General features: G+C 55.5%; 1 protein-coding gene and 1 long non-coding RNA gene across 4 annotated transcripts in view; one reads left to right on the forward strand and one right to left on the reverse strand.

Annotated features, from left to right (window-relative positions):
• Window positions 1–25189, forward strand: part of CSF1R (colony stimulating factor 1 receptor) — a 29758-nt gene continuing 4569 nt past the window's right edge. The window contains exons 1-15 of one of the 2 annotated variants that reach the window (XM_034656883.1): window positions 1–215; window positions 4209–4466; window positions 4655–4786; window positions 4907–5191; window positions 6897–7033; window positions 7700–7859; window positions 11266–11452; window positions 14016–14131; window positions 14304–14424; window positions 14516–14703; window positions 16397–16512; window positions 21677–21803; window positions 21936–22040; window positions 22532–22642; window positions 23323–23485. In XM_034656883.1, the coding sequence (XP_034512774.1) occupies window positions 167–215; window positions 4209–4466; window positions 4655–4786; window positions 4907–5191; window positions 6897–7033; window positions 7700–7859; window positions 11266–11452; window positions 14016–14131; window positions 14304–14424; window positions 14516–14703; window positions 16397–16512; window positions 21677–21803; window positions 21936–22040; window positions 22532–22642; window positions 23323–23485 (2255 nt within the window). In that variant the 5' untranslated portion in view covers window positions 1–166. The remainder of the gene's footprint in view (window positions 216–4208; window positions 4467–4654; window positions 4787–4906; window positions 5192–6896; window positions 7034–7699; window positions 7860–11265; window positions 11453–14015; window positions 14132–14303; window positions 14425–14515; window positions 14704–16396; window positions 16513–21676; window positions 21804–21935; window positions 22041–22531; window positions 22643–23322; window positions 23486–25189) is intronic. The other variant, XM_002918147.4, reaches the window with a different exon arrangement.
• Window positions 2236–23387, reverse strand: LOC117801577. 2 transcript variants are annotated; one of them, XR_004624273.1, is made up of 3 exons: window positions 23301–23387; window positions 13141–13193; window positions 2236–2293 (listed from the first exon to the last, which is right to left on the reverse strand). It is a non-coding gene; the product is annotated as an uncharacterized LOC117801577 (long non-coding RNA). The 2 variants fall into 2 exon arrangements; XR_004624274.1 differs by lacking the exon at window positions 2236–2293 and adding an exon at window positions 5176–5349 and having other exon boundaries at window positions 23301–23382.

Genomic DNA, 25189 nt, shown 5'->3' on the forward strand with positions numbered 1-25189 from the left:
AGCCCAAGAAGGAGGAGGAGGAAGAGGAGAACAAGAGAAACAGCCAGTATAGCAGAGAGGAACGTGTGCCCAGCGGTCCTGGTCCCTGTGGAGCTAGCAGCTGAGATCCCAGTGCCTTGCCCACCTCTTAGCCCCGCATCAGCCTGCCGTCTCCCCCACTGAGGCCATGGGCCCAGGGGCTCTGCTGGTCCTGCTGGTGGCCACAACTTGGCATGGTAAGAGCAAAACTGGGGACTCTGCGGGTTGGGGGGGGGGATGAGTGACAAAGAAGGCCCCTGTGCAAGAACCCCGTAATGTCCTTCTCTCCCTGGGTGTCTCTGCTCTGGACCGCAGGTTTGCAGGTGTCTGCTTTGGAGAGGCAGTGGAGGGAAAAGAGGGTGTGGGTGGGGTGGAAGAAGCCCAGCCAGGGCTGCAGATCTGTCCCAGCTCAGAAGTTGACTCACCATGTATCCAAGCCCCTGATGCCCCAGGGCTTCGATGTCCACATCTATTCAATGGCAAGTGTGGGGGGCAGTGGTGAGCTGGACTGAAGAATGCATTTCAAACTCTGCTCTGCACACAGATTACCTGGGGATCTTGTTACAGTGCACATTCTGACTCAGTAGGGCCCAGGTACAAGGTTCTGCATTTCTAACAAGCTCCCAGGAGAGGCCGTTGCTGCTGGTCCAGACCTACAGCTAGTCGGGAGGCCCCAGAGAGCTCCCGATGGCTCTGCCAGCCCCGCCAGCCTGTGAGCTGCAGAGAGCAGGCAGGATCTGACTTGGAAAGGCCAGAGGGGGCAGGGGTCATTCCTTGGGAGGCTCGGGTAAGGGGCTGGAGGGGAGGATAAGAGGTTAGCCTCTCTGGTGAGGTGAGGCTCAGGGGAGGTGAATTTGGGAGGAGAGCAGAGGAAGACTAGAGGAGGGCCTGGGGGGTGCACAGTGTGGGTCTCCCTGGGCAGAGTGCTCCCAGAGACAGGCTGCTGGGCCTCAGCACAGGGAGCTGTGAGGCAGACCCCGTCCCACCTCCAGCTCTGGTAGCAGCTGCACTGGTGCGGAGCTCCATCCCAGGCGGGTGCCTCACTGGAGGTGAGGGGCTGGCTGCTTGGCTTGTAGTTACAGCTGTATTTTATCACATGCTTATTTGGAAGGATCTTGGGCCAGGATGGGGATGGGGTGGGGTGGGGTGGGAAGGAAGCCTCAACTCTGGCCTCCGCATAGTCCTGGGGCTGCAGCACCCTGGGGAGAGGTGCATCTGGTCCCCGATGAGGAGATGGTCCGCCAAAGGTCTTTTGTGGCCCAGTCAGCATCTCTGGGCTTGAGCGTCTGTTCTTTGTTATTGAGATGTAATTTACAGTAAGTAGAACGCACAGATTCTTAAGTACACAGTCTGATGAGGTTTGACAAATGCATATGCTTGTGTACCCACCATCCCAATGAAGATAGGAACTATTTCCCTCTCTCCAGAAAGTCCCATGGGTTTTATATCACTGCCCTGTCCTATCTTCCTGCCCAGTGCCTGCCTGTGGGGCACTGTTGCATTGGCGGGAGGGTTGTCCAGCATCTAGACCCAGAAGAAAGAAAAGATGGGAAGCATTATCCTAGAAGCCTCAGATTTCAGCCCAACAGACCAGTGGTGAGAGAATGGATGTGCAGGGGTGGCTGTGAGGGAGTCAAGGGCCAGGCTCCGAACACCCTAGAGATGGGCAGAGGCCCGCTAAGATCCTGGGCTGAGGAGGGGGCTATGTCCCAGGCCTTGGTGTGCAGTGTGGAGGGGGCACTGAGGGAGAGGAATGGAGGTTGGGCCACATCCTGGGAGCTGAGATGAGAGATAGGCACAGAAGGGGACCTTGGTCAGTGTCCGCTAAGCCCCAGCCCCCACCCCAAGGAGGACGGGGCCTCAGCAGGCTTTCTCTTCCCCGCCAGCCAAACCAGCAGGGGGAAGTTAGGGGCAGAAGTTGAGGGTGTCAGCCTGGCCCTGCGTGAATATCCGGGACAACAGGACAGGACAAAACAGGACACATTTCTCTGACCACATTTCCAGGAGGCCGAGACAGGGGCTAGAGGGACAGGGCAGGGGAGGGGAAGAAGAAGGCGCCACTGAGACCGGGTGGGTACAGAAGCGGAACACAGCGAGAATCACAGAATCCGAGACCTCGGATGGTACACAGACGGTGACCTTGAAAAGTTAAAAACTTCAGAGGCATCTGGGTGGCTCAGGCTGGTTAAGCATTTGACTCTCGATCTCAGCTCAGGTCTTAATCTCAAAGTTGCTAGTTCAAGCCCCATGTTGGGCTCCACGCTGGGCACGGACCCTACTTAAAAAAAAAAAAAAAAAGGAAAAAAACAAAAGTTAAAACCTTTAGATATTAGAGTGTCAGGACCAGAAGCGAAGGTTAGAAATGTCGCAACTGAGGCAGTAGCCCAGGGCAAGGGCAGTGGACTGAGCCTGGGGCCGCTATTGCCTCACTGAACCCTCCCAGGACCTCCCAGGTGGAAAGGGGCTATTCCCACTGGAAGGAAGAGTAGCCTGAGGGTCAGAGAGGTTAAGCAACCTACGCAGCGTAAGGGAGAAGCAAGTGTCTGCCTGTGTGGCTGCGACCCCACAGTCCAAGCTCTTCCCTGCGGTCAAACCCCAGCAGGAGCCCCACATTGCTGCAGCTGAAAAGGACAGTACCAGCTCTGCTGGGATTTGCCAACAGCCTGCCAGAAATGACGCCTGCCCCTCTCCCTGGTGGTCACGTGGCCCAGGAGGGCTACGACTCCCCAAGTGTTGGCTTGGCAATATTCACCAGTTCCCTCAATTCTTTATGCTCGTCAGATCAGGCAGCAAGGCAAACCTCTCTAGACGGGCATAACATCAAAACATTAATGAAGCCATCCTGAAATAATGTGACAGAAAAGATCTTTCCAATTCTGGAGTCTATGGTGGGGTGGAAAAACCCACTTCGGGAACTTTTGTGCAGGACAGTGGAGAACCCTGAATTCAGCCGATGCCCTGGGGGCAGCAGTGCCCAGGTCCCTGTCACCAGAGTAGAGCAGTCGGATTCATTAGGGGCACCCAGGTGGTCAGTGGCAGAGCCAGGCCCTGCAGCCCAGAATGTTCCAGCGTGCAGCAGGTTGCACTCCTTCTCCTGGGGTCTCTCTGTGGGAGAGGGTCGGTAGCCAGGAGGGCCAGGAAACAGAACTGAGAACATCCCTGGGAGAAAGGCTGCAGGCTGAGCGGAAACTGGGGGCCGGGCTGGACACCAGCAATGTGCTTCCGCCCACACGCGCTCGGGGGGCGCCTGGCTGCCCCTCCACGGCCTTGAATCAGCTCTCACTTCCCTCCTTTGCCCCTATTTTAGGCCTGGAAAAATGCTGACACTGCAGAGGCAACGGGCCTTCTTCCCGGAGGGCCTGATATGGGTTTCAAGTTCTCTTTTCTCCTTTAAGAAAATTTTCCTTAAAAGAGATTGGCTTCCTAGTAAACAGTGGTACTGGTGTGCTGGGCTAGACTGCTGACCAGCCCTTACTGAGTGTTTATTTGGTGACAGATGAGGTTCTAAAGGCTTTCCATGCCCTTAAACCTCCTGGCATCCCAATAAATACATACACTTATTGCCCCCATTTTATAGGTGGGGCAACTGAGGCACAGAACCTCTGAACCATCCCACTGTGCTGCAGAGTAGATGTCCAGTGGTAGGAGAGGGCATGACACAAGATTCCCGGAACCCTCCTAACTCTGCTGGGCCAAGATCCTACGACCCTTCTCTTCTTTCCCCTATAAATCAAGTCGGAGGACTTTGCCATGAACGTTCCATTCATTTGTTTTTTCCGTTGCTCATTTGAGCCCCCTGCTTTGAGCCAGGTCCTGGGTTTGGCACTAAGAATACAGCCCATCTTGTACATGGGGCCGATAGGGTCCAACTGTGGGGAGAATGTTTTGGCCACAGCTGGGAAGACTGAGGCGGGAGGACCCCGCAGACAGCAGCAGACTGGGCGCCGAGAAAGCTCCCAGTGCCCGTTGCTCAGAGGAGGGATCTGCTGGACATCAGTCCCTCGCTCAGCAGATTGGAGGTGGGGGGCTGAGCAAATGACAAAGAGGGCCAGGACTTTCTCGAGGCGATCCCCAGTCACAGCTGAACCCCGGCACCACACGTCTCCCACCAGGAGGCTGGGATCATCAGACCAGGGAGGGTCTCCTCAGGGCTCACTTCTGTCCCCTATTTGCCCCCACCCCCACACCAGTTCAAGGAGTCCCAGTGATAGAGCCCAGTGGCCCTGAGCTGGTCGTGGAGCCAGGCACAATGGTGACCCTGAGATGTGTGGGCAACGGCAGCGTGGAATGGGACGGCCCCATCTTCCCCCATTGGAACCTGGACACTGAGGCCCCCAGCAGCATCCTGACCACGAATAACGTCACCTTCCTGCACACCGGGACCTATCGCTGCACCGAGCCTGGAAGCCCCCTGGGGGGCAGTGCCACCATCCACCTCTATGTCAAAGGTGAGGACTCTGGACCCACCCCAAGAGGCCTGGCCCAACAGGCCCCACCAGGAATGGGCAAGAGGGCCAGGCCCTAATATCAACAACCATAATAAAGCGCTCCACATGGATTGAGCGCCTGCCCTTGACAAAGACAGGTGGCAGTGCTTCCAATTTACTGTAGTTCTCATAGTAACCCTGTGACGTAGGTTCCAGGATTTTGTCCAGTTTCCAGAGGCTCAGACGGGTTGAGTCATTTGCCCAAAGTCACACAGCACCCAGGAGGAGGGCTGAACCCGGCTCCAGCGCCCCCACTCGGAAGCATCCGCTGAGCTTCTCTGGTATTGCGTGACCTCAGGCAAACGATCAGCTTCTCCGAGCCTCCCTGTCGCCAGTGTCCAGGGACCGCTTGGCCTGGGTGGAGGGAGGGCGGTTGTAACCCCATATCCCCTCCACCCCAGACCCCGCTCGGCCTTGGAAGGTGATGGCCCAGGAAGTGACGGTGTTGGAGGGTCAGGACGCGCTGCTGCCCTGCCTGCTCACCGACCCCGCGCTGGAGGCAGGCGTCTCGCTGATGCGGGTGCGGGGCCGGCCTGTCATGCGCCAAACCAACTATTCCTTCTCGCCCTGGTATGGCTTCACCATCCACAAGGCCCAGTTCACTGAGACCCACGGCTACCAGTGCAGTGCTCGAGTGGGTGGCGGCACGGTAACCTCGATGAGCATCTGGCTTAAAGTGCAGAAAGGTGCGTGGGGCTGGGAGGGGCAGGCCAGGGTGGAGGGCAGGGGCATGTGAGAGCCGGCAGGCATGCGAGCCGAGGCCGGCCCGGCCCGTGGGGAGCGATGGGCTGTCCCTCTTCTTTCACGCCTTCCTTCCAATCGCACCATGGTCATCCACAGGGGCCTGAGGGGGCAAGACAAGCAAGGTGTGTCGGGCACAAAGAGACAGCCCAAGATCGTCTCAGCTCAGGAGACATGCTATGCAAATCATTCTACAAGGGCATGGGGGGGGCGCTCTCTGAGAGAGTGACATTTTATTCCAGCTGAACTAGGAATCATGGGAAGCAGGTGGCCATGCAAAACTCAGCAGGTACAAAGTCATGAGGTGGGAACAGGGTCTGACTGTTCCAAGAACGGAAGGAGGGCCCCAAGCTGTCCCACACCCTCAGACAAGGATTTCCACTCCGCGCTGGCCCGGTGCTGGGTGCTGAGCACAAGCAGGAGGGGCAGTGAGCCAAGCGATGGAGAGGTGGGTGTGGGTGCATGTGACAGCTCTCACCGTGGGGGTGACAGTGGTGGTGAAGTCTCCCACCTGTCCCTCTCACCCCAGCTAGTCTGATGCACTGGATTCTGGTTTCTGGAAGGCCTGGTGTGAGTACACAGGACCCCAGGATTGCCACTGGGCTTGAGACAGGAATCAGGTCCCTGCAGTGAGGGCCTGGGTCACAGCAGCATGGCCGGCAACAATGCCATGGGCTCTGAGGCCATGAGACCTGTTCAGGAAGTCACAGGACCCCACCATGTGAGCAGAGGGGGCCATTAGGTCTCTTTCCCTGCACTCCATCTGGCAGAGCTCTGGACCCTCGTTCTGCCAGAACCCCCTCAGTGACTTTGGATGAGTCCCTTAGTGTCTCTGGGCCTTGAGAAACTGGATTAGATCATCTTTCAACACCAGCCATAGCCACGAACTTGAATTCAACGCCCACTCTGCGTCAGGCCCTGTACTAGCCGCTGGGGATACTGCCATCTTCCAAGGGGATACAGACTAGAGAGAGCAAATAACACACGGACTGTGACCCACAAGAAACCGTGCCGGAGAAAGCGGGGTGTGTGTGGGCTGGGGGGCTCATTCAGCTGACTGGTCACAGAAGGCTTCTCAGAGTGAAAGATCTGGAGGATGAAAGTGGCTGCCCGCTCATGATGTGGAAGGAAAAGCCCTCCAGGAGGGTGGGCAAGTGTGCAGTCTGCGTGGCGGGAAGGCCGGTGTGGCTGCAGAGCAGGGCGCGAGCATGAGGCGGCAGGGGCTCGGGTGGTCAGTCAGTAACGGGCCGGGACTTGAATCCCAAGAGTGATGGGAGCCACCAGATACAGGCCCAGGAGACGCATGTGATCTAATCTATGTTCTTAAGAGCTCCCTCGGGCTGCTGCGAGGACTCTGCATTGTGCAGGGGCCAGAGGGGAAGCGGGGGCCAGAGGGGGGCCTTCCAGGTGGCTGCTGCAGGCGCCCAGAGCTGAGAACAGGGTGAGACTGGGGAGAGGTGTGGGGATGAGGGGAAGTGGACTTCTCAAAGTCTGTTTCAAAGACAAGACATGCTGTCTGAGGCCTCCAAGCCGCCCCCCAGGATTTGCGATGGGAGCTTGCTGGGGGTCCCAGCCAGTTTCTGGCCTGGGGCAGGGAGCAGAGTGACAGCTCCTGCCTGGGTGTTCATGGGTCGCTTTCCTTGGCCTCAGTCATCCCAGGGCCCCCGACCTTGATGCTGGAACCTGCAGAGCTGGTACGGATTCAGGGAGAGCCTGCCAAGATCGTGTGCTCAGCCAGCAATGTTGATGTTAACTTTGACGTCTTCCTCCAACATGGAGACACCAAGGTCAGTCCGTGGGGAGACAGCATGGTGAAGGGTACCCATCCTCCCAGCACATCAGGCCCTGCAGGGTAGAGCCCCAGCCCCGCTACCAGCTGGCTCTCTGGACTGAGGGCACAGCCCACACCCTAAGATCTCACTGCCAGTCAATAGCTGATTCAGAACCAGGACTTGGGCTCAAGCCACTGATTCTTGTCGGGGGGAGGGAGATGGTACTCTACTCCCTTGACCCATGCCCTTTGCCCCAGCCTGTAGACAAGAGCCAGAGATTAATACACTTCTGACTCTGCAAGGGGTTTCTTGGCCACCTTGAGGCCCAGGAATATAAAGGCCATTGTAGAAAGGCTAGGAGAGAGGGAAGCAGATGGAGTACTCCAAAAGGGAATGGCATCGGGCTGCTGCTAAGAGCTCCGTCCTGTCCCACTGTGCCTACCACGTGCCAGGTACAACTTTACCCCCATTTACATGCAATAGCTCATTGTTCTTCACTGCAGCCCTGGAAGCATGGGTTGGTGTTAGTCCCATTTTACAGATGAAGACACTGAGGCTCTGAGTTCAGTCTCTTGCCCAAGGAAAGGCATACAGTAATCTTTAAAGGCTGACAATCTAAACCCAGAGTTTTCTAATCCCTAAACAACATTGGTATCCCATTTTCATTCCTTCTGGCTACAGCTCACAATCCCTCAACAATCCGACTTCCAAGGTAACCAGTACCAAAAAGTCCTGACCCTCGAGCTCCATCATGTAGGCTTCCAAGATGCCGGCAACTACTCCTGTGTGGCCACCAATGTCCGAGGCACCAACTCCACCTCCATGCTCTTCCGGGTGGTAGGTGAGCACGAGGGTGATGGGGGAGGGTTGATAGGGATCCTGGGGCGAATTGGAAAGGAGGGAGCTGATGCGGACAATGAGGAGACGCTGTTAAGAACACCTGCACTAGCCGCCCCTTATCCTGGGCCGGGCCAGGGAGCCACGCCGCTGGGATCCTTCCCAGATCCTTCCCCTGAATCCCTCACTCCCTTCCTGGAGCTCCTACAGGGACTTACTGCCTTTTGTTTCGTGATTGGCGTCCCGTAGCTCCCTACTAGACTGCTGTTCACTTCTTTATTCATCCCTTCGTGCCGGGAACACCCACATCACACGGACACAGGAGCAGACAATGCTCACCCAGGCACTCGTGCAGGAAGCACAGAGTGTCCTGCAAACACCAAGAGCGTTCCCCGACCCTGGTTTGGACAAAGTGGCCTAAGTTAGGCCCAAAAGAACGGAGGTAGGTTAGCAAGGCAGAAGAAGTAGGAAAGGAAGGGGGGCAAGCGCACAGCACGTGGATGGTCCAAAGGGAGAGAGAGCAGAAAGCATCTGAGACGTGGGCAGAAGCTGGCAATGGCAGGGATGAGAGTGGTGGGGCAAGTGGCCAGAGAGAAGCAGGGGTAGAGGCAGCATCCAGACAGTAAAACGGGCGGGTTTGCAGCCTATCCTGCTGGGAAGTCACTGAGAGTTGAAGAGGACGGTGACGGGATCAGACTGCGTGGAGGGGTACATCGTGGCAGCACCCCAACCTGGCTCCGCCAATGACTCGCACGTTGCTTAACTGCAAGATGGGGATACTGACGGTACTAGCAGTTACGGTCTCATAGGCTGGTTATGAGAATTAAGTGAACCTATCTATCTATCTCTCTATCGATCTGCTCTGGCACAGAGTAAATGCTGCCTACGTGTGCACTGGAAATGTCATCTGAGAAGGCCAGTCCGATGCCCTGAGCATTGGATGGGAGATTGGAGGCTGGACAAGCTAAGTGGGAGTTTCTCAAGGTCAAGACAGGCTGAGTGATTTCATTCTGGCCACGCCTCGTGTGTTCGATGTTAGAGACAGAAGGGTGTCGGGGAGAGCACGCGTGACCATCACCACCCGGAGAGCAGCAGCGCTGCATGAGGCTTGCAGGCAACGTGAGCTCTGCCGTGGGCCCATCCTGCGCCAGGAGCTGTGCGGGGTGAAGGCGGAGAGGAGCACATCGAACTGTTCCCCAGTCGTGGGTTCTGAGCCTGTGTGTTTCCTAGCGCACGGGTACAGCAGTCACTCAGTGTTTGTGTTCTGGAGGCTGAGGACGCAGCTGCAAACACGGAGGCCCCCCGCCCATGGGAAGCTTGTACTCCAGCTGGGGAAAGACAAGCAATGGGCGACATAAATTCTAGAAACCAAATCAGTTCTGTAGGGCTTGCCATTTAAAATAGGGCATCCTCAAGGAAGGTCTCACTGGTCAGCTGCCATCTGAGCAATGGCTTGCAGCTGGCGAGGGGTACGTCTTGCAGGCGTGCGGTGGCACAGAGCTCCAGGCAGAGGGCAAGTGGCACGGTGCCTGCCGCACAAGGAACAAGTCAGCCAGTGTGGCCGGGGTGGCGCTCGGGTGGAAGAGTGGTACAGGCGAGGTCAGAGAGCTGAGGGGGAGAGGTGGCACGTTCACAGGGCCCTGGAAGCCAACGTAAGGACTTGGGTCTTTTCCCCTTGAGAGAGATGGGGTGCCGTGGGAGGTCTGAGTAAAGGAGTGTGACACCATCTGACGTGAATGTAATAAGATTGAACATGGCTTTCTGGGGCTTTGTGGAGGGTAGAAGCAGGGGAACAAGGTAGGGGGCTACTGTGATTGTCCAAGCTAGAGGTGACAGTGGCTTGATTAGGGTGGTGGCGGCGGAGGGGGTGGGAGGATGGATGGAGGGTGGATAGACAGATAGATGGTTGAGAGGGAGAGAGAGAAGAGGACAAAAGTCTTGTCCTAAAAGCTCATGGGTTAGTTGGACAGAGAGGATGGCTCCCCAAAGGGGGAAGCAAATGCAGGGAGTAGAATAAATGTGGTGCCTAATGAATGTGTACTCTAGAAGGGCCATGGAAGTCCAGAGGAGGGAGAGCTCCCTGTGGCCTGGAGTGGTGGGTGGAAACCCCCGATAGGGATGAGCCGTGAAGGATGAGAAGGATCTAAATAGAAAAGTGGAAGAGGACAGGGCTCCGGGTGGAAGAAATGGCTTGAACAAAGCCTCCAAGGTAGGAATGACTGTGGTGTGTTGGTATGTTGAAGGGATGTTAGGAGACTCAGATGGGTGGAGCAGGGAGTGTGTGTGTGTGTGCGTGCGTGTGTGTGTGCACGCACGTGTAGGAAGAGGGGGCTGGCTAGAGGAGCATAAGGAGGAGACTTGATTGAGGAGACCCTTGAATGCCAATCTGATGGTGGAGGCAATAGGGAGCCAGAGGGCTTTGGAGCAGGTAGATCACAGGGTAAAAGAGTGAATTTTAGATTTCATAGAATTGAGTAAGGAGAGGAACGCTTAGAGAGCGTATAGTCCAGGGCTTTTTGCAAAGTCTTAGGGATTGAAGATCGCATTTCAGGGGCTTCCGTGAGAGGCATGGAGAGGCTGAATGAATGGGGATTCTTGCCGTAGATCCTTCGCCTGAGACTCAACCAGAGCAATTTGATTTTAATTCATGCAATATTTAATTAGAAGAAACTAGTCCGGACTTTCTCAGGCATAAGTGACAGAAATCAACTTGATCTGGCCTCATCACGAGAGGATCTTTATGGGCCTTATAGCTAAAAAGGCTCATGGATATGAGCGTCAGGTAAATTGGAGCTAGGCGTTCAGTTGATGTGGACAAGAACCTATTACGTCTCACCCCTCAGCTCTACATTTTTCCTGTGGACCCCTTGCAGCAGCAGGCTTGACAACCCCGGCAAAGTTGGGGCTTCTCCTTTCCCAGAGCTCCAACAAAAATCATGGAAATAAGTGCCATAGACCCATGGGCTCATGTGCCTACCCCAAGGCACTCACTGGTCCAAAGGGGACATACTACTTTGGCTGGCCTGGGTCACATACACCCCTTAGAGCTCGATGTGGAAGTTTTGCTGCCTGAACTATTCCCAGGAGAAGAGGAAATGGGTGAAGGTGTCCAAAAAAACCAGCAGACTTTGATTTTTTGCCACTGAAAAATTTTCAAAAAGTTATAACAATACAAATATATTCAATCTCTTTGTTATATAAATAAGGGTACCAAGGGCTTCTGCAAGGCAGTGGTGGGAAGGGAGGTGTCAGAGGGCGAGTCTTGGCTAGAGATGGGGGCTCTACGCCTAGCACACGGTGGGCACTCAGGAAGTCTCCAGCTGAATGGCTGAATCAATGGGCAGATCACCAAATGAGCAAACAGAGACATCTTCCCACTAATGCCAGATCTGTATGTGTTCTGCTTCCAGAGAGTGCCTACTTGAACTTGACCTCTGAGCAGAACCTCCTTCAGGAGGTGACTGTGGGTGAGAAGGTCAATCTCCAAGTCCACGTCGAGGCCTACCCGGGCCTGCAAGGTTTTAACTGGACCTATCTGGGACCTTTCTCTGTCCACCAGCCCAAGCTCAATTTTGTCACGATGAAGGACACATACAGGTACGGTCTATCAGCTCCCATCTGGATAGCCCCCCAGCCAGAAGGGGAATGCTTCAGCCAGGCAGGACCCTGACTGGGTCGTGTGTCAACCTTGCTGGTGACCTGGGGCAAATCCCTTTCCCTTTCTGGGTCTCACTTACCCTGACTGTAGAATCTCAATATCACATCTGTGTTTGAGACTTTGGTAAAAGTGGCTCATCCCTCTGTCCCACATTCATGGGAAACCCAACGCTCTCCTCAAGAGTTCTACCATTTCTTGGGACATGCATTCTCATGCTCACTCAGGAACTCTTAATCCCATTCAATCTCTTCTTTTGAGGCCAGTCCAAACGTACAAGACCCTGCTCCATGATTTCTACTCCTACATACACTCCTACTCACGACGGCACAGGGAATCTGCCACAACCCGGGTTTGGGGGGTAGACAGAATTAACATCACACCATCACAGATACATCAAAAGGTCTTTAAAGGCCTGTGGCCACTCACCCCTGAGAATTTCTCACTCTTTCTTCTCCACAGGCTCAAAATGCTTCTCATAAAGTGCCATCTGGCTCTATCTCCTCTTTCCTCCCTTCTCTCCACTTCCAGAATCTGGCTTATCCCACAGGCACAGCATGTTAAAGTCTATTTCCTGTCCCCTTACATCCTCAGGGTGTTACTTGCCCATCCAACGTGGCCTCACAGGTAGCCTACTATATAAACGGTCTCCTCCACAGAGGGAATACTGGTACCATGTGTTAAAACAATAGCTTCTTTACCCCCTTGTGTGTGAACTAGAGCACGGCGCTCAAGGCCAGCAAGCGTGTGCTGCATGTGCAACTCATTCCTCTCCTACACTCTTGACAGACATCTATAACCCGCTGTTGAGCTCTTTCCCGCAGGGTCCGAATACAGCCTGGGAGTCCTTCTTGACACAGTCTCCCAGCCAGTATTTTCATCATAACTGACTTGGGAGAGGAGGCGTGTTTGCCATTATTTGGGGGATTTGCTAGATATTTGCTAGATAATCCCTTAGCCATCTTCCAAATCCAGAACTCTCTGGGGTTCTCTTCCTAGCTCCTGAAGCCCAGATCTCATGAATGCCTGGCCTCCAGCTTGCCAACGGTCAGAATCAAAACAGAACAAAATGTTCAACAGGACAAAAATGTTTCTTTGTCCTCATTTTTCTCCTCCCAGTTCCCTTCCCATCCATTCTGGTCAGGGTTTCTGGCTTCCCCTTGTCTAAAGCAGAAGTTCTGAATCTGGAGTCTATAGACCCCTGGGAGGGGGTCGGTCCATGGGCAGGTTTCAGGGGTCCATATGCAACTGTGACATTGCAGAAAGAAACCATGGAGATCCCCCAAAACACAGTAGTGTGGGGCCATTCGGCACAGGGCAAATAAGCCTGGGCACCGAACAGCCACCAAATTTAGCTCATGTGATGGGTGTGTTCATAATGGTGACTTTGAGTCATGCAAAAAAGCTAAATTGTTTCTGCTCAAGAGGTACATGTGCAGAGGGGTTCTGTATGCCAAAAGTCCAGCCGAATGAGATTGCCCTTTGAATACCATAGGTATTAGTCCAGTATAATTTATAATTATATGCTATAATCTATTTTTTAAAAACTTAATTATTACCTAAACAATACATGTCCATTATGGGCAAATGCTAAAATAGAGCTTAAGAAAAGAAAAAAACAAAAAATTACCTGGAATCAGCTGAGGATAATTTATGTTGTCCGCATTTGCTTCCGGGTCTTTTCTGTAACAAAGGACACCGTTAAACTGAGTAGCTACCATGAGTCGGGCTCTGTGTCAAGCACCCTGCATATATGCCCCTTTAATCTTCAGTACTTAACCTCAGGGAGGTTAAGTACTTGTCTAAGATCACACAGCTGAGAAATCACAGTACGAGAACTTGAACCCTGGTTTCTGTAGCCCCATGGCCACATCCTGCCTCTCATCCCTCTCACAGTCCCTCCTGGCAGGGTTGGTGCTTTAGGAACTGCAGCTAACCTGGGTGCTGGTGTGTAGAGCGGGGACTGCTTAGCCCAGTGACGATGGTGAAAGTAGGTACCTTCAGTGGGGGCCTGTGATGAGCCCTCCAGTGTCAGCACTTCACAGACATGATTTCTATTAAACCTCAGAACAAAACCACTTTACAAATGAGAGAAGCAGGGACGCCTGGGAGTCTCAGTCAGTTAAGCGTCTGCCGTCGGCTCAGGTCATGATCCCAGGGTCCTGGGATCGAGTCCCACATCAGGCTCCCTGCTCAGCGGGGAGCCTGCTTCTCCCTCTGCCTGCCACCCCCCTGCTTGTGCACTCTCTCTCTCTCTGACAAATGAATAAATAAAATCTTAAAAACAAAAACAAATGAGAGAAGCAATTAAGGAAATTGGGTTGGTGGTTTCCCATGTCTTAATGGCATTCAGCCTGGGTCCCCGGCTCAGACAAGGCCTTTGCATCCTGGACACTTCACTAAAAACGAAACAAAGCCCTTAAGGAAGGTTGTCTGAGCCTGCTGTCTTGCAGGAGCCATACTGGGACTGGGGTTCACGTTAGACGGCTTGCCCCTCTCGTGCAGGTACACCTCTACCCTCTCCCTGCCTCGCCTGAAGCCGTCGGAGGCGGGTCGCTACTCCTTCCTGGCCAGAAACACCGGAGGCGAGAATTCTCTGACCTTTGAGCTCACGCTGAGATGTGAGTGATGGGGCAGGTGGGCGGTGGTGGGGGTGGGTACAGGGGACTAAGGTCCCTGGGGCTGCCTGAGGCTCGCAGATGGGCAATGGAGGGAAAGCAGCTCAGTGCAGAGTGGTCAGACAGGAGACTTGGGGTTGATCCCTCCCTCTTCCACCCCTCTTTTTCTCCTCAGACCCCCCAGAGGTAAGGGTCACATGGACCGTCATCAATGGCTCTGATGCACTGCTCTGTGAAGCCTCAGGGTACCCCCAGCCCAATGTGACATGGCTGGAGTGCCGGAGCCACATGGATAGGTAGGTGGCTCTGCTAGCCTTCTTCACCCCAAGCTGAGGGGCAGAGTCGTGGGGCGTCCTGAAATTCTAAGCCACACTCTGCTCTTCCCAGGTGTGATGAGACCCAAGGGCTGGTCCTAGAGGACTCACACTCGGAGGTGCTGAGCCGGGAGCCCTTCCACAAGGTGATTGTCCATAGCCTGCTGGCCATGGGGACCTTGGAACACAACAGGACTTACGAGTGCCGGGCCCTCAACAGCGTGGGGAACAGCTCCCAGGCCTTCAGGCCCATCTCTATAGGTGAGCCTTTGCCCTTCCCGGGCCAGGGTGGGAGGTGGGCCCAGGAAACTGCCCCAGCCCTAGGGAGCCAGGGAGCCAGGGCCCGAGGGCCAAAGTGGAGCAGATCCCAGCCATACCAAGTTCCACCTCTCTGGGTCCAACCGCAGCCGCCTCCTGACCAAAGGCCTTCTGAAGAGGCCAGGTAGAGGAGGCTGGACCCCAGGGGACTAGAAGCAGGGAGGACAGGAGCGGAGGGAGAAAGCAGCCTGAAGCCTGGCCTCACCTGGCCCCTCTGCTCATTTTCCTGCGTTTGAACTCCTCCGTGAACTCACAAGTATGTGTTTGGCATGAGCTGTGTGCCAGGCACTCGCTCAGGGCAGGGGAGCAGCGCATCCAAGGAGCTGAGAGCCTGGGGAGAGAGACAGGCCAACCGCACCGCAGGGCCAGCCCCGACAGCCTCCCCCATCCCTCTCAGACTCTCTTCCCTTCAGAGACACAGTGCTACCCATTCAGGGCCACTGTCCCCAGGTGGGGCTGACGGCCAGCCCCAGGCACTGGCACAGGCTGTGTTGTTCAGAGGAGGGGTGCCTTTCCCTGTGTTGCACAAAAGCTCCCGTTGTCTGAGTGTGAGAGGCCCACAGCGCAGAGACCCACAGCACCCTCAGACTTCTGCCAACCAGGACTCAGCAGCACTGTGTGCCCAGCCCTGGCCAGACTCTCTGGGAAGACGGCACAGGGTGGGAGCCTCTGCCTGGCTCGGAGGGGGCCCCGCAGGTGCCTTGGAGCAGCTGCGACCAGGGCCAGGCGCCACATGTGGCTGCCGATGGCTGCTCTGTCTCGCTGCTGGGGGTCTGATATTAAAAACTCTAAACGATGTTTCACTGAGGGGTTACCCTGTGCCAGGCACTGTGCTGAGAACCTTACAGTCACTATCTCAGTGCTCACACGACCCTAGGAGGTCAGCACTATTTTCCTCCCACTTGGGAGATGATGGACTGGAGACTTAGGGAGAAGTCACAGGTTCGATGTCACACGCCTCCTAAGTGCCAGAGGTGAGATTTGGCCTCAGACCCACACTGCTGATCTAGGCAAGATGGTAGACATTGTGCCCTCCAAACATATTGCAAGAAGTAAGGTTATCGATCTGGAGGAGGGGACCCAGGGGCCATAAGGCCAGCTTTCAGACCCTCGGGAGGGCTGTATGGTTCCACGGGTGCTCGGGAAAGCAGCGGGGAGAGGCCGGGAGGGCAGATTTCAGTCTGACCTCTAGGTCTTTCTGTCTGAGCTGCCTGAAGGTATAGGGGGTGAAGGCCCATCCCTGGTGCGTGTGTGCATGTGTGTGTGTGCGCGCACACCAACAAGCCACAGCTGGGCACCAGGCCAGCCTGCTGCAGACGTTCCTTGCACTGGCAGGAGGGGTACTGTGTGACCTGAGGGGCTCCCCAGCCACAGAGGCTGTGACAGCGGGCAGGACTCGGGGCCGGGCATGAGCAGAACCAGAGGGGCTGTTCTCCCGGGCCCTGGCTGGGGGAGGGTCTCTAGGAAGACTCTCTGGGGCTCTGGGGGCTTCCGGGTGAGAAGACTCTTCGTTCAGTCAACAGGCCCTGATCGAGCACCCACCGTGTTCCAGGCAGTGCAGTGGCCTATCTCAGGGGTGGCAGGCGGTCTCAGGGGTCCCCTCCGCCGGCTCACCCCTCTGCCCCGCCCCTTCCAGGAGCCCACACGCAGCTTCCTGACGAGCCACTCTTCACGCCTGTGCTGGTCACCTGCATGTCCATCATGGCCCTGTTGCTGCTGCTGCTGGGGCTGCTTTTCTACAAGTACAAGCAGGTGAGCCTGGGCAGGGCGGGCGTGAGGGTGTCCAATCTCCTGAGTGAGCCAGACCCTGGGACGCTGCCGCCAGGGTGTGAGAGTCCACCCTGCAGTCCCCGAGAACCCACTTGTTCTGTCAGCCATTCAGCCAAGAGCTCTTTAGTGGGCGCCAACTGTATGCCAACGTGAGCGGCTGGGTTCTGAGTGAGCCAAAACTCAGAGCCTCTGTGGCTCTTCCCTCGTGGGGTTCACTGTCCAGAGCGGGAGATGGTTGCAAGTCAAACAACCAGAAAAGTGAGGGGTGGATTAGAGAGCGAAAGATGCAATGGGGAGAGGAATGGGGTGTTCCAGGAGAGCAGGAACATGGATGGGGTCCTGTCCCCGCCGGGGGATGCGGGCACATGGAGGGCATTGTGCGGCCAGGCCTGTGTCTCCTGTCAGGGGGTGGTCTAGTGGAGGAAGAAGGCTTGACAATCCTCGACCTCTCCACAAGTTATTATTCATCGAAGCTGCCATTGATGGCCCGTTGACATTTAGTGCACCGCCTGTCACTCTGAGTTCTCAGTCAGTGATGGCAACTTGAGGGGCATTTTCGTGAAGCCTGTTACTCCCATCCTCTTACTGAATGCCCTCCACAATCACAGCATGTGGGTAGCATCGCTAACCCCATTTTACAGAGTTGGAAGCTGAGATTCTGAGAGGCGGAGGCAGCTGCCCTCGTCTACAGCTGGTCGGTGGCAGAGGCTGGGTTTTAAGAAGCCATGTTTTTAGCCATTACGTGAAACGCTGAATCATCTTATCTCACCCTCTTGACAACCTGGAAGCAGGGACTGAAGGAGTCAGTATTTTACAGTAAGGAAACTGAGGGCTGGCAAGGGTGAGGAACTGGCCCAAGGGTCCCAGGTGCCTCCCACATGACAGCCCGAGGCCTCTGCCACCCTGCCTAGCTGCCTTCCTACACAAAAGATGGCGTCCATTGTCCCTGGCAGGGAAGGGAACCTGCTTGGAGAAGGTGGTAGGCATGGAGGGGACAGATTGTGGAGAATGGGGGTGCAGCAAGGGGAGACAAGACTCAGGGAAAGGATATCGCTGGGGGAGAGGGCAATGTGTACAAAGGGGAGGGTGATGGGGGAGGAGACCAGGGCAAGTACTAGAAATATCAGTGCCGGGAAGAGGAGGCAGGTTGGGGGTCCAAGGAGTTGGTCCAAAGGAGCAATGTGATTTAAGGGTGAATAACCCACCTTGTGGGCCCCCTCTGTGCCTTCTCTTCTGCACCGCTGCCTTGGGGGTTTTAGTATCCAAAGAGGACCTAGACAGTGTGGATGGGATGTGGGGGCCCATGGGGGGGCTCTCATGCTCATGCCAGCACCCAGCATGAAGAGGCCGCTCTGAATGCAGCCTCTAAGAAACAGAGGTCAACAAAGGGATCTGGGTCCAGCTCTGAAACTGTTTTGCCATGGGACCTTGGCTGACTCACTGCCCACTCTGGTCCTCAGTTTCCCCACCTGTACTGTGGGACTGATAACGTCTTCCTCCTCTGACATTCCACAAGCCAATGGATAGTCTGGTTTAAGAGCCAGGGGTTGGGAGTTGGACAGATGTGGGTCCCGCCTCTGCCAATCTCCAGCTATGGTAACTCTGGGGAAGTTGGGGGTGTCTCTGCCTCTGTATCTCCATCTGTGAAGTGGGTTTAATAATAGTGGCCACCCCACCAGGCTGTCGTGAGGATTCAATGACGGAGCGCATGGGGGGGATTTAGCGGGGTGCTGGGCACAGACAGCACTCAGACGGACGCAGCACGCCCTTGCCCCAGGAGGAAGCTGACTGGGGAACCTGAGTTAGCTCAGGCATCTTGGGATTGTAGGAGGGTCTGAGGTCGGGCATCTCCTTGACTGCACACCCACAGTGGTTGTCAGGCCTTGCCCACCCACCTCTGTGGACAGGCCTTAACTCACTCTTGTGAGTTCCTTCTCTGAGCAGCGCCGATAGTACAGCTTCTTCCTTTTATGGAGCTGAAAACCGCCTCCCAGTGCTCCGCAGAACCGCCACCTCAGCCCAGGACAGCTCTGCCGAGATTCCGGAGAAGGCCCAGTTCCCTCTCCAGCCCCTTCTCCCTTCAGGTGCCCAGCCCCCTTGGCCAGTTTTGGTTTGGGACACCGTACCTTCTCTCCATGGGACCATTTTTGGAACATGTAGTCCCAGCCACCTTGTTTCCCGCCCAGGAAATGTAACTGTCCCTGGAATCCATTCAAGGGCAAGGAAAGGAGTGCATCCCATGGGACAAGACCTTGAGGGGTCAAGATGGTCATGCCCTTGCCTCTGGGCCCTCCGTCCAATTCCCCTCTGCTTTGCCCCACGGGGTTCTGAGCTTTGCCTCTGCACTGGGGACTCAGCCTGGACCGTCCTTACTGCCTGGGCCTGCGGTGAGGGGTGGCTCTGGCGGGGGGAAGGGTTGGTTCTGCCTCAGGGCTGAGTCATCGCCTTTCTGGCCCCCAGAGAGACCACAAGGGGGGCTGAGGGGGAGGAGAAAAGGGCAGGAGTCAGCAGGCTGGAAGGAGGAAGGACACAAGGAGGAAAGGATGAGGTAGGGAGGCACGAAAGCTGGGATTCTGAAGTCAGAACTGAGCTCTGGGGCCTGGAGGTCGACTGGGGCCAGGCAGGAGGGGCCCCAAGGATTCCAGCGGGAAGTGTTGAGGTCGCTATCTTCCTAAGACAGAGAACACCCAGCAGCCCAGAACCAACAGGCCTAGATGGGGAGGGTCACAGGACTGGCATGTCTCCCTGCCCATCTCAGTCTCCAAGGGGAAGTGGGAGTGAACCTGGGCCTGGGCCTGTCGTAAGGAGTGAGATGACACACACTGAGTGTGCTACCCGGTGCCCTGCTCACAGGGGGTGCTCAGGGAGCACTCCCTCCTATCCTGACAACTACTACCATTAGGAAACCCAGCCGAGGTGGCCCGTCCCAACTTCCCTGTAAGGGCTCTCCTTCAGAGGAGACCCCTCCACGTAGAAGCCCTGGGTAGCCAAGGTGGTACAGAAGCACCACTGCTGGCTGCCTTCCAGGAAGGGGTAGGGATGCCGGAGGTGCAGGGGGAGGCCAGGGAGAGCTCCATCTTCCTCCAGGTAGAGTCTGGGATCCAGAAACCTGAGATCCAGCCAGATGACCTCTTCCTCCTTTGACCCCCCCCCTTCCCCCAATAGCCCCTGCTTGGCTGGGGGCGGGGCAGCGCTGGGGAGGGGGCTGACTCAGGCCCAGCTGCAGGGGCCAGAAGAAGGAGAAGTGGTGAGGAGAAAAACCAGCCTTGGCCACAGAAGGCCCTGGAGATGGAAGTGGCTGAGGGAGGTCAAAGACTCCCCGCCTGGCTTTCTGTCCGTGTTCAGTGTTGGGAAGGTGCCCACACGCGGGGCATGAATCCTCTGTGACTCAGAAGCTTCCTCCTTGGGTCCCATTTCGGACTCTTCCTCCCGAGCCACAGCATGGCTGTTCTTGAATTTACCTGCAGCCTCCCTCCCGAGTCAGAACCCGGAACTTCTTCCTTACGTCGAACCGCAGTCTCCTCTCCCAAACTACCATGGGGAAGTTCTTCCCTCTGGCTCTCTGGAGTCTTTTCTCTGAATCTGGTGCCACTTGCAGCCACGGGCTGCCTCCCTCCCCAACAGCCACTCACATATCCGATAGCTCCCCCAGGCTGGGTGCCCGGAGAAGGAGCCCAGCTGCTAAGCACAGCCCAGCTGGTCCCTGTCCCCTAGGGCTGACCGGAAAGAGTGGGACTGCTGACCCAGGGCCTCAGTGTCCTCCACCACCCAGGCCCAGCTTCCACTTTCCACCTAAAGTCCGTCTTCCATCAGCACTTCTCTTGGGCACCCCCTGGCATGATGCCCCCCAAGCAGCTGCCACCCTGCACAGGAAAGAGCGAGGCAGCTGCTCTCCTGCCTGCATCTAGCTCTGCCCTCTCCCTCTCCTTCTCGTTTGACGACAGAAAGTCAGATGTGTCCCTCACCTGCATTGCCCTCAAGGGCTTCTTAGTGCAGTTAGAGGGAATCCACTCACTTACCCCAGCGCTCAGACCTTCCTGTCTCTGGAACATCCCACCTCCTTCAAGCCCCATGGGCAGCTTCCGGTACCTCAGACTTGCCAGGACTCAGCCCACCAGTGGGCCACTGCATCTGCGCTTCCCCGAGCCTGCAAAGAGCTTCCTCCAACATCATCTGGCCGCTTCTCCTCACCTCCTCAGGGGCCTTCCCCGACTTACCCTCAGGTGTACCCGGCGCTCTCTGTCCCATCACCTTGCTTTATTTTCTTTACAGCCCTATAGGAAAATGTCTACATATGTATGTATTTGACGTAAATGCCTATCTTAGCCCCTTGCCTGGGGGCAGGGGGTTTTGTCTTCTTCCGTTCTGAATCAACGGTGTCTGGCACAAATAGGAGTTCGGTGAAATATTTGTCTGGAAATATTATTCGGCCTTAAAAAGGAAAGAAATTCTGACACACAAATGAACTTCGAAGACATTAGGCTGAGTGAAATCAGCCAGTCACAAAAGGACAAATGCTGCATGATTCCAATGAAATGAGATACCCAGAGTCGTCAGATTCGGGAGATAAGTGGCCAGGGGCTCAAGGAAGGTAGGAATGGGGAGTCGCTTAATGAGTATGGAGTTTCAGTTTTGCAAGACGAAAAGCATTCTGGAGACTGGTTGCACAAGAGTGTGAATGAACACTCTTGAATGGTATACTCAAAAATGGCTGAGATGGTAAATTTAATGTTGTATGTATCTTACCACAATTAAAAAGAAAACCAGACAGTATTTGGATGGGAGGACGGACGATGGATAGACCTCAAGGTCCATCCCTCCCTCCTGGCTCAGGAATTACCAAGTTAACAGAGCGGTCAAGACTTTCAGAGGTGACCCTGCCCCCCGTCTTTCAATACACAGGTGGGGAAACCAAGGCTTGTGGAAGGGAAGGTCCCATGGTGAGGCCAGGCCAGGCAAGGACAGGGCTCTTGGTGCCTTGGACATGGGACAACCTGGTCCCTCTCACCATATCTCAGACCACCCCTGCCTTCTCCTCCCATGCTTTGGGACTGCCCATACCCCTGCTCTCGGGGGTCGGGGATGAGACCCCAGATCTGCCTGCAGGTGGCTGACATAGGCTTCCACCCCCACCCCCGCCCCGCAGAAGCCCAAGTACCAGGTGCGCTGGAAGATCATTGAGAGCTACGAGGGCAACAGTTACACCTTCATTGACCCCACCCAGCTGCCCTACAACGAGAAGTGGGAGTTCCCCCGAAACAACCTGCAGTTTGGTGAGATGAGATTTTAGCACCTACCATGCCCCCATCATGGGGTCAGCATGCACTGAAGGGAGCCTGTGGGGTCTTAGAGAAAGGGCTCTTTGTCGCCCAGGGACCTAAGGAGACTGTGTGTGTGTGTGGCAGGGAAGACTCTCGGAGCTGGTGCTTTTGGGAAGGTGGTAGAAGCCACGGCCTTCGGTCTGGGCAAGGAAGATGCTGTCCTGAAGGTGGCTGTGAAGATGCTGAAGTGTGAGTGAGGGGAAGGGGCTTCGGGAATTTGTGGAGTGGGGAGGAGGTGGTGTTTGCTCGGGGAGGGTCTGCCCTGTCATCACGAGACACCACCCACATTTTTGGCCCAGCAGAGTCTGGGGGACAGGGCCTGGGATTGGGGGGCAAGGATTCTTGGCTTCTTTTGTGAGCTCCAGCCTCCCCCTAATTCCTGGGTGTGGAAGGGCTTCTGATGGAGCCTCAAAGAGGCTGGGGTGCACAGAGGCCACCCTGGGCCATGGTCTGGCCACCGCTTGGTTTCCTGCCACCCGAGAGCAGCTCAGGAATGGGCCATCTCTCCCCCTCCCTAACTTCCATCTGCGTGTCTGCATTTTTCCTTTTCCCTCTTTTGGTCACTGATCACCTTGGGGTACGGGATGTGCCCCACTTGCTCTCTTGGGTGTCTCCTGTCTGCGTGGCTCTCTATGTCCTGCCCTCTCCCCATCTATGGGACCTGTGGCTCCATCTTCCAGCCACGGCTCACGCGGACGAAAGGGAGGCGCTCATGTCGGAACTGAAGATCATGAGTCACCTGGGCCAGCACGAGAACATAGTCAACCTTCTGGGAGCCTGCACCCACGGAGGTGAGGGGTCCTGGTGGGCATCAGGGCGCGTGGTTTCGCAGCCTCTTGGGTGTCCGAGGGCCCAGGGTCACCCAGGGTCACCTCCCTCTGTCTTCTCCCTATCTCCTCCAAGTGGTGGTAGGCTCTCCCCCTCAGCATTCTTCAAGTTCCTAGACCAGGTGCCTGGATGGGTCAGAAGCTGTTTATGACTGATAGATGGTTCTATGAGCTCTAATCAGTGGTTCTCAGACGTTGGTGGGCATCCAAGTCAGCCAGAGAGGGGGCTAGGAGTGCAGATCCCTGGGCCCTGTTGCAGGGAGTCTGATTCTGGGGTCTGGAGTGAAGCTCCCCCACAAAGACACTTGGACTCTCAGGACAGGGTCCACAGAGGTGCCCCAGGGCCTGTCGGGACTCCCAGTCTGTCCCATCCTCTTCTACAGCAGCCTTGACCCATATGGAACAACCATAGATTTCTTCTGAAGAAAGAATTCTTCGGCTAGTTTTTTGAGATTCCTCTGCTTTAGACAGATGGGATCACTGAGGCACAGAAAACAGAAAAAGCTGCCCATGGACAGTCAGGATTAGAACTCAGGGTTCCCTGAGTCCCATGCCAGGGGGCCGTGTTGCCCCACCCCATGTTCCTGTCCACATGGGGGAGTGGGCTAAGGAGTGCACTTACCCCAATCTCTTGGCTGCTCTAGGGCCTGTTCTGGTCATCACCGAGTACTGTTGCTATGGTGACCTGCTCAACTTTTTGCGAAGGAAGGCCGAGGCCATGCTGGGACCCAGCCTGAGTGTGGGCCAAGACCCCCAGGCAGGCGCTGGCTATAAGAACATCCACCTGGAGAAGAAATACGTCCGCAGGTAGGACCTGACAAAGGACAGGAAGGAGGCTAGGACTGGAGGAGAGGGGCCCTGGGTCTGTCCATAAAGCTAACGCAGGCTTGGGTGGCTATGTGGCCCTCACATTCCCATCTCTGCCATGAGAAGTAGTCACCCCAGTTTAGATGGGCCAACCCAGTTTTTCTACTACTTATTCCTATCACCCAACAAATATTTGGGCACCTACTATGCTCTAGGAGTATGGAAGGCAAAGATGGGCAGCTCATAGTCTGGTGGAGACAGGCGTTAATGAAATCATCACACTAATGTATGTAAAAGATCAACCAAGATCCATTCAGGCCTCTAGCCAGAGATGGGCAACTGCCCTATTTCTCCCATGCTGTCAGGGGCTTACGCTGTCAGAGGCTGCACAGCACCCGGACAGAGTCTGTTGGTTGTTGGGAGAGAGGGGGCAAAACACTGTCACTGTGCCAGGCCCCTGATCTACTTGGGCCTCAATTTCCCCGGGGCGAGCCATCCGGTGGGGGGGTGTTGAACCTCAGAGTCTTTCCTACTGTCATTCTGTAATGCTATGATTCCTGGAAGCCACCCCGAGGCAGATGGACAAAGCCACATGGGGAACCAGAGAGGGGAAGTGGCCAGTTTGGTGTCACACATGAGTCAGGGGCAGGGGCGGAGCCTACGCTAGAACTCTGCTCCCTTGACTCCTGGTCCAGTACTCACCTGAGCCTCACTGCTGTCCTGAAGTCTCAGACTTGGGGCTGTGGGGCCTCAGGGCCAGGCTGCTGAGACAGGATCAGAACAAGAAGGGTGTACATGGGGCCCTTGTCTCAGCCACCATCAGCTGCCAAGCCTGGGGAGGCAAAAGGGGAAGGAGGCCATTTCGTTCCATCCGATATCCTTGAATATGAGTGCTGCCAGGATCTGCTTCCTCTTCTGTTCTCTGCCGTCCCCTCAGAGGGCAGCTCACCCCGGGCCTCTAAGAGGCTGGAACCTCAGGCCGGGTCCCGTCAAAATAAGCACTGAAGTAAAGTATTAACTTCTGATCTTCAAATGTGCAGATGGGGAAAGAATTCAGCGAGGTGATTTCAAGGGCAGATGGCATGTGAACCAAACCTGCTGGTGGGTTCCCAGGCTGCATTAATGGAAGTATAGTTTCTAAACCAAGGGAGGGGATCGCTTTGCCACAGTCAAAGCATAAATAAGACACCCCCTTCTCTTTCTGGGAACACTAGAGTGTGGGCATTGTCAAGGTGCACATCTCCATCGCAGAGGGGAGGGGGGAGTCCAGAAATCAAACCTAGTTGGCATATTAGAAGCAGTAGTGGCTATTCAATCTAGAGAAGTGCTTTCTCCAACTGTGACTCAAAGCCTGAGCTCACAGGCATCACCTGAGAGCTGTCAGAAATGCAGGAGCTCAGGCCACCAGACCTGCTGAGTCAGAATCAGCATTTAAGTAAGACCACCCAGGCGAATCATATGCTCGTGAATTGGTTTAGACCTCTAGACCCGTGGCCTTAACCCAGGCCTTAACCTTAACTGGAATCGCCTGGAGAAATTTCAGAGTGTGAACGATTGGGTTTTGCCCCTGATTTCTGAGGTGATCAGGTACAGGGAGTGTTGACAACTCCCCCAGTAATTGAATGTGAAGTCAGTGGTGAGAACCACTGTCCAGACAGAGAAGGCTCAAAGATGGGGCCCTAGAATCCCTGCAGGGCTATTATG

This window comes from Ailuropoda melanoleuca, chromosome 3 (assembly GCF_002007445.2).
Source record: "Ailuropoda melanoleuca isolate Jingjing chromosome 3, ASM200744v2, whole genome shotgun sequence".
NCBI classification, from domain to species: domain Eukaryota; kingdom Metazoa; phylum Chordata; class Mammalia; order Carnivora; family Ursidae; genus Ailuropoda; species Ailuropoda melanoleuca.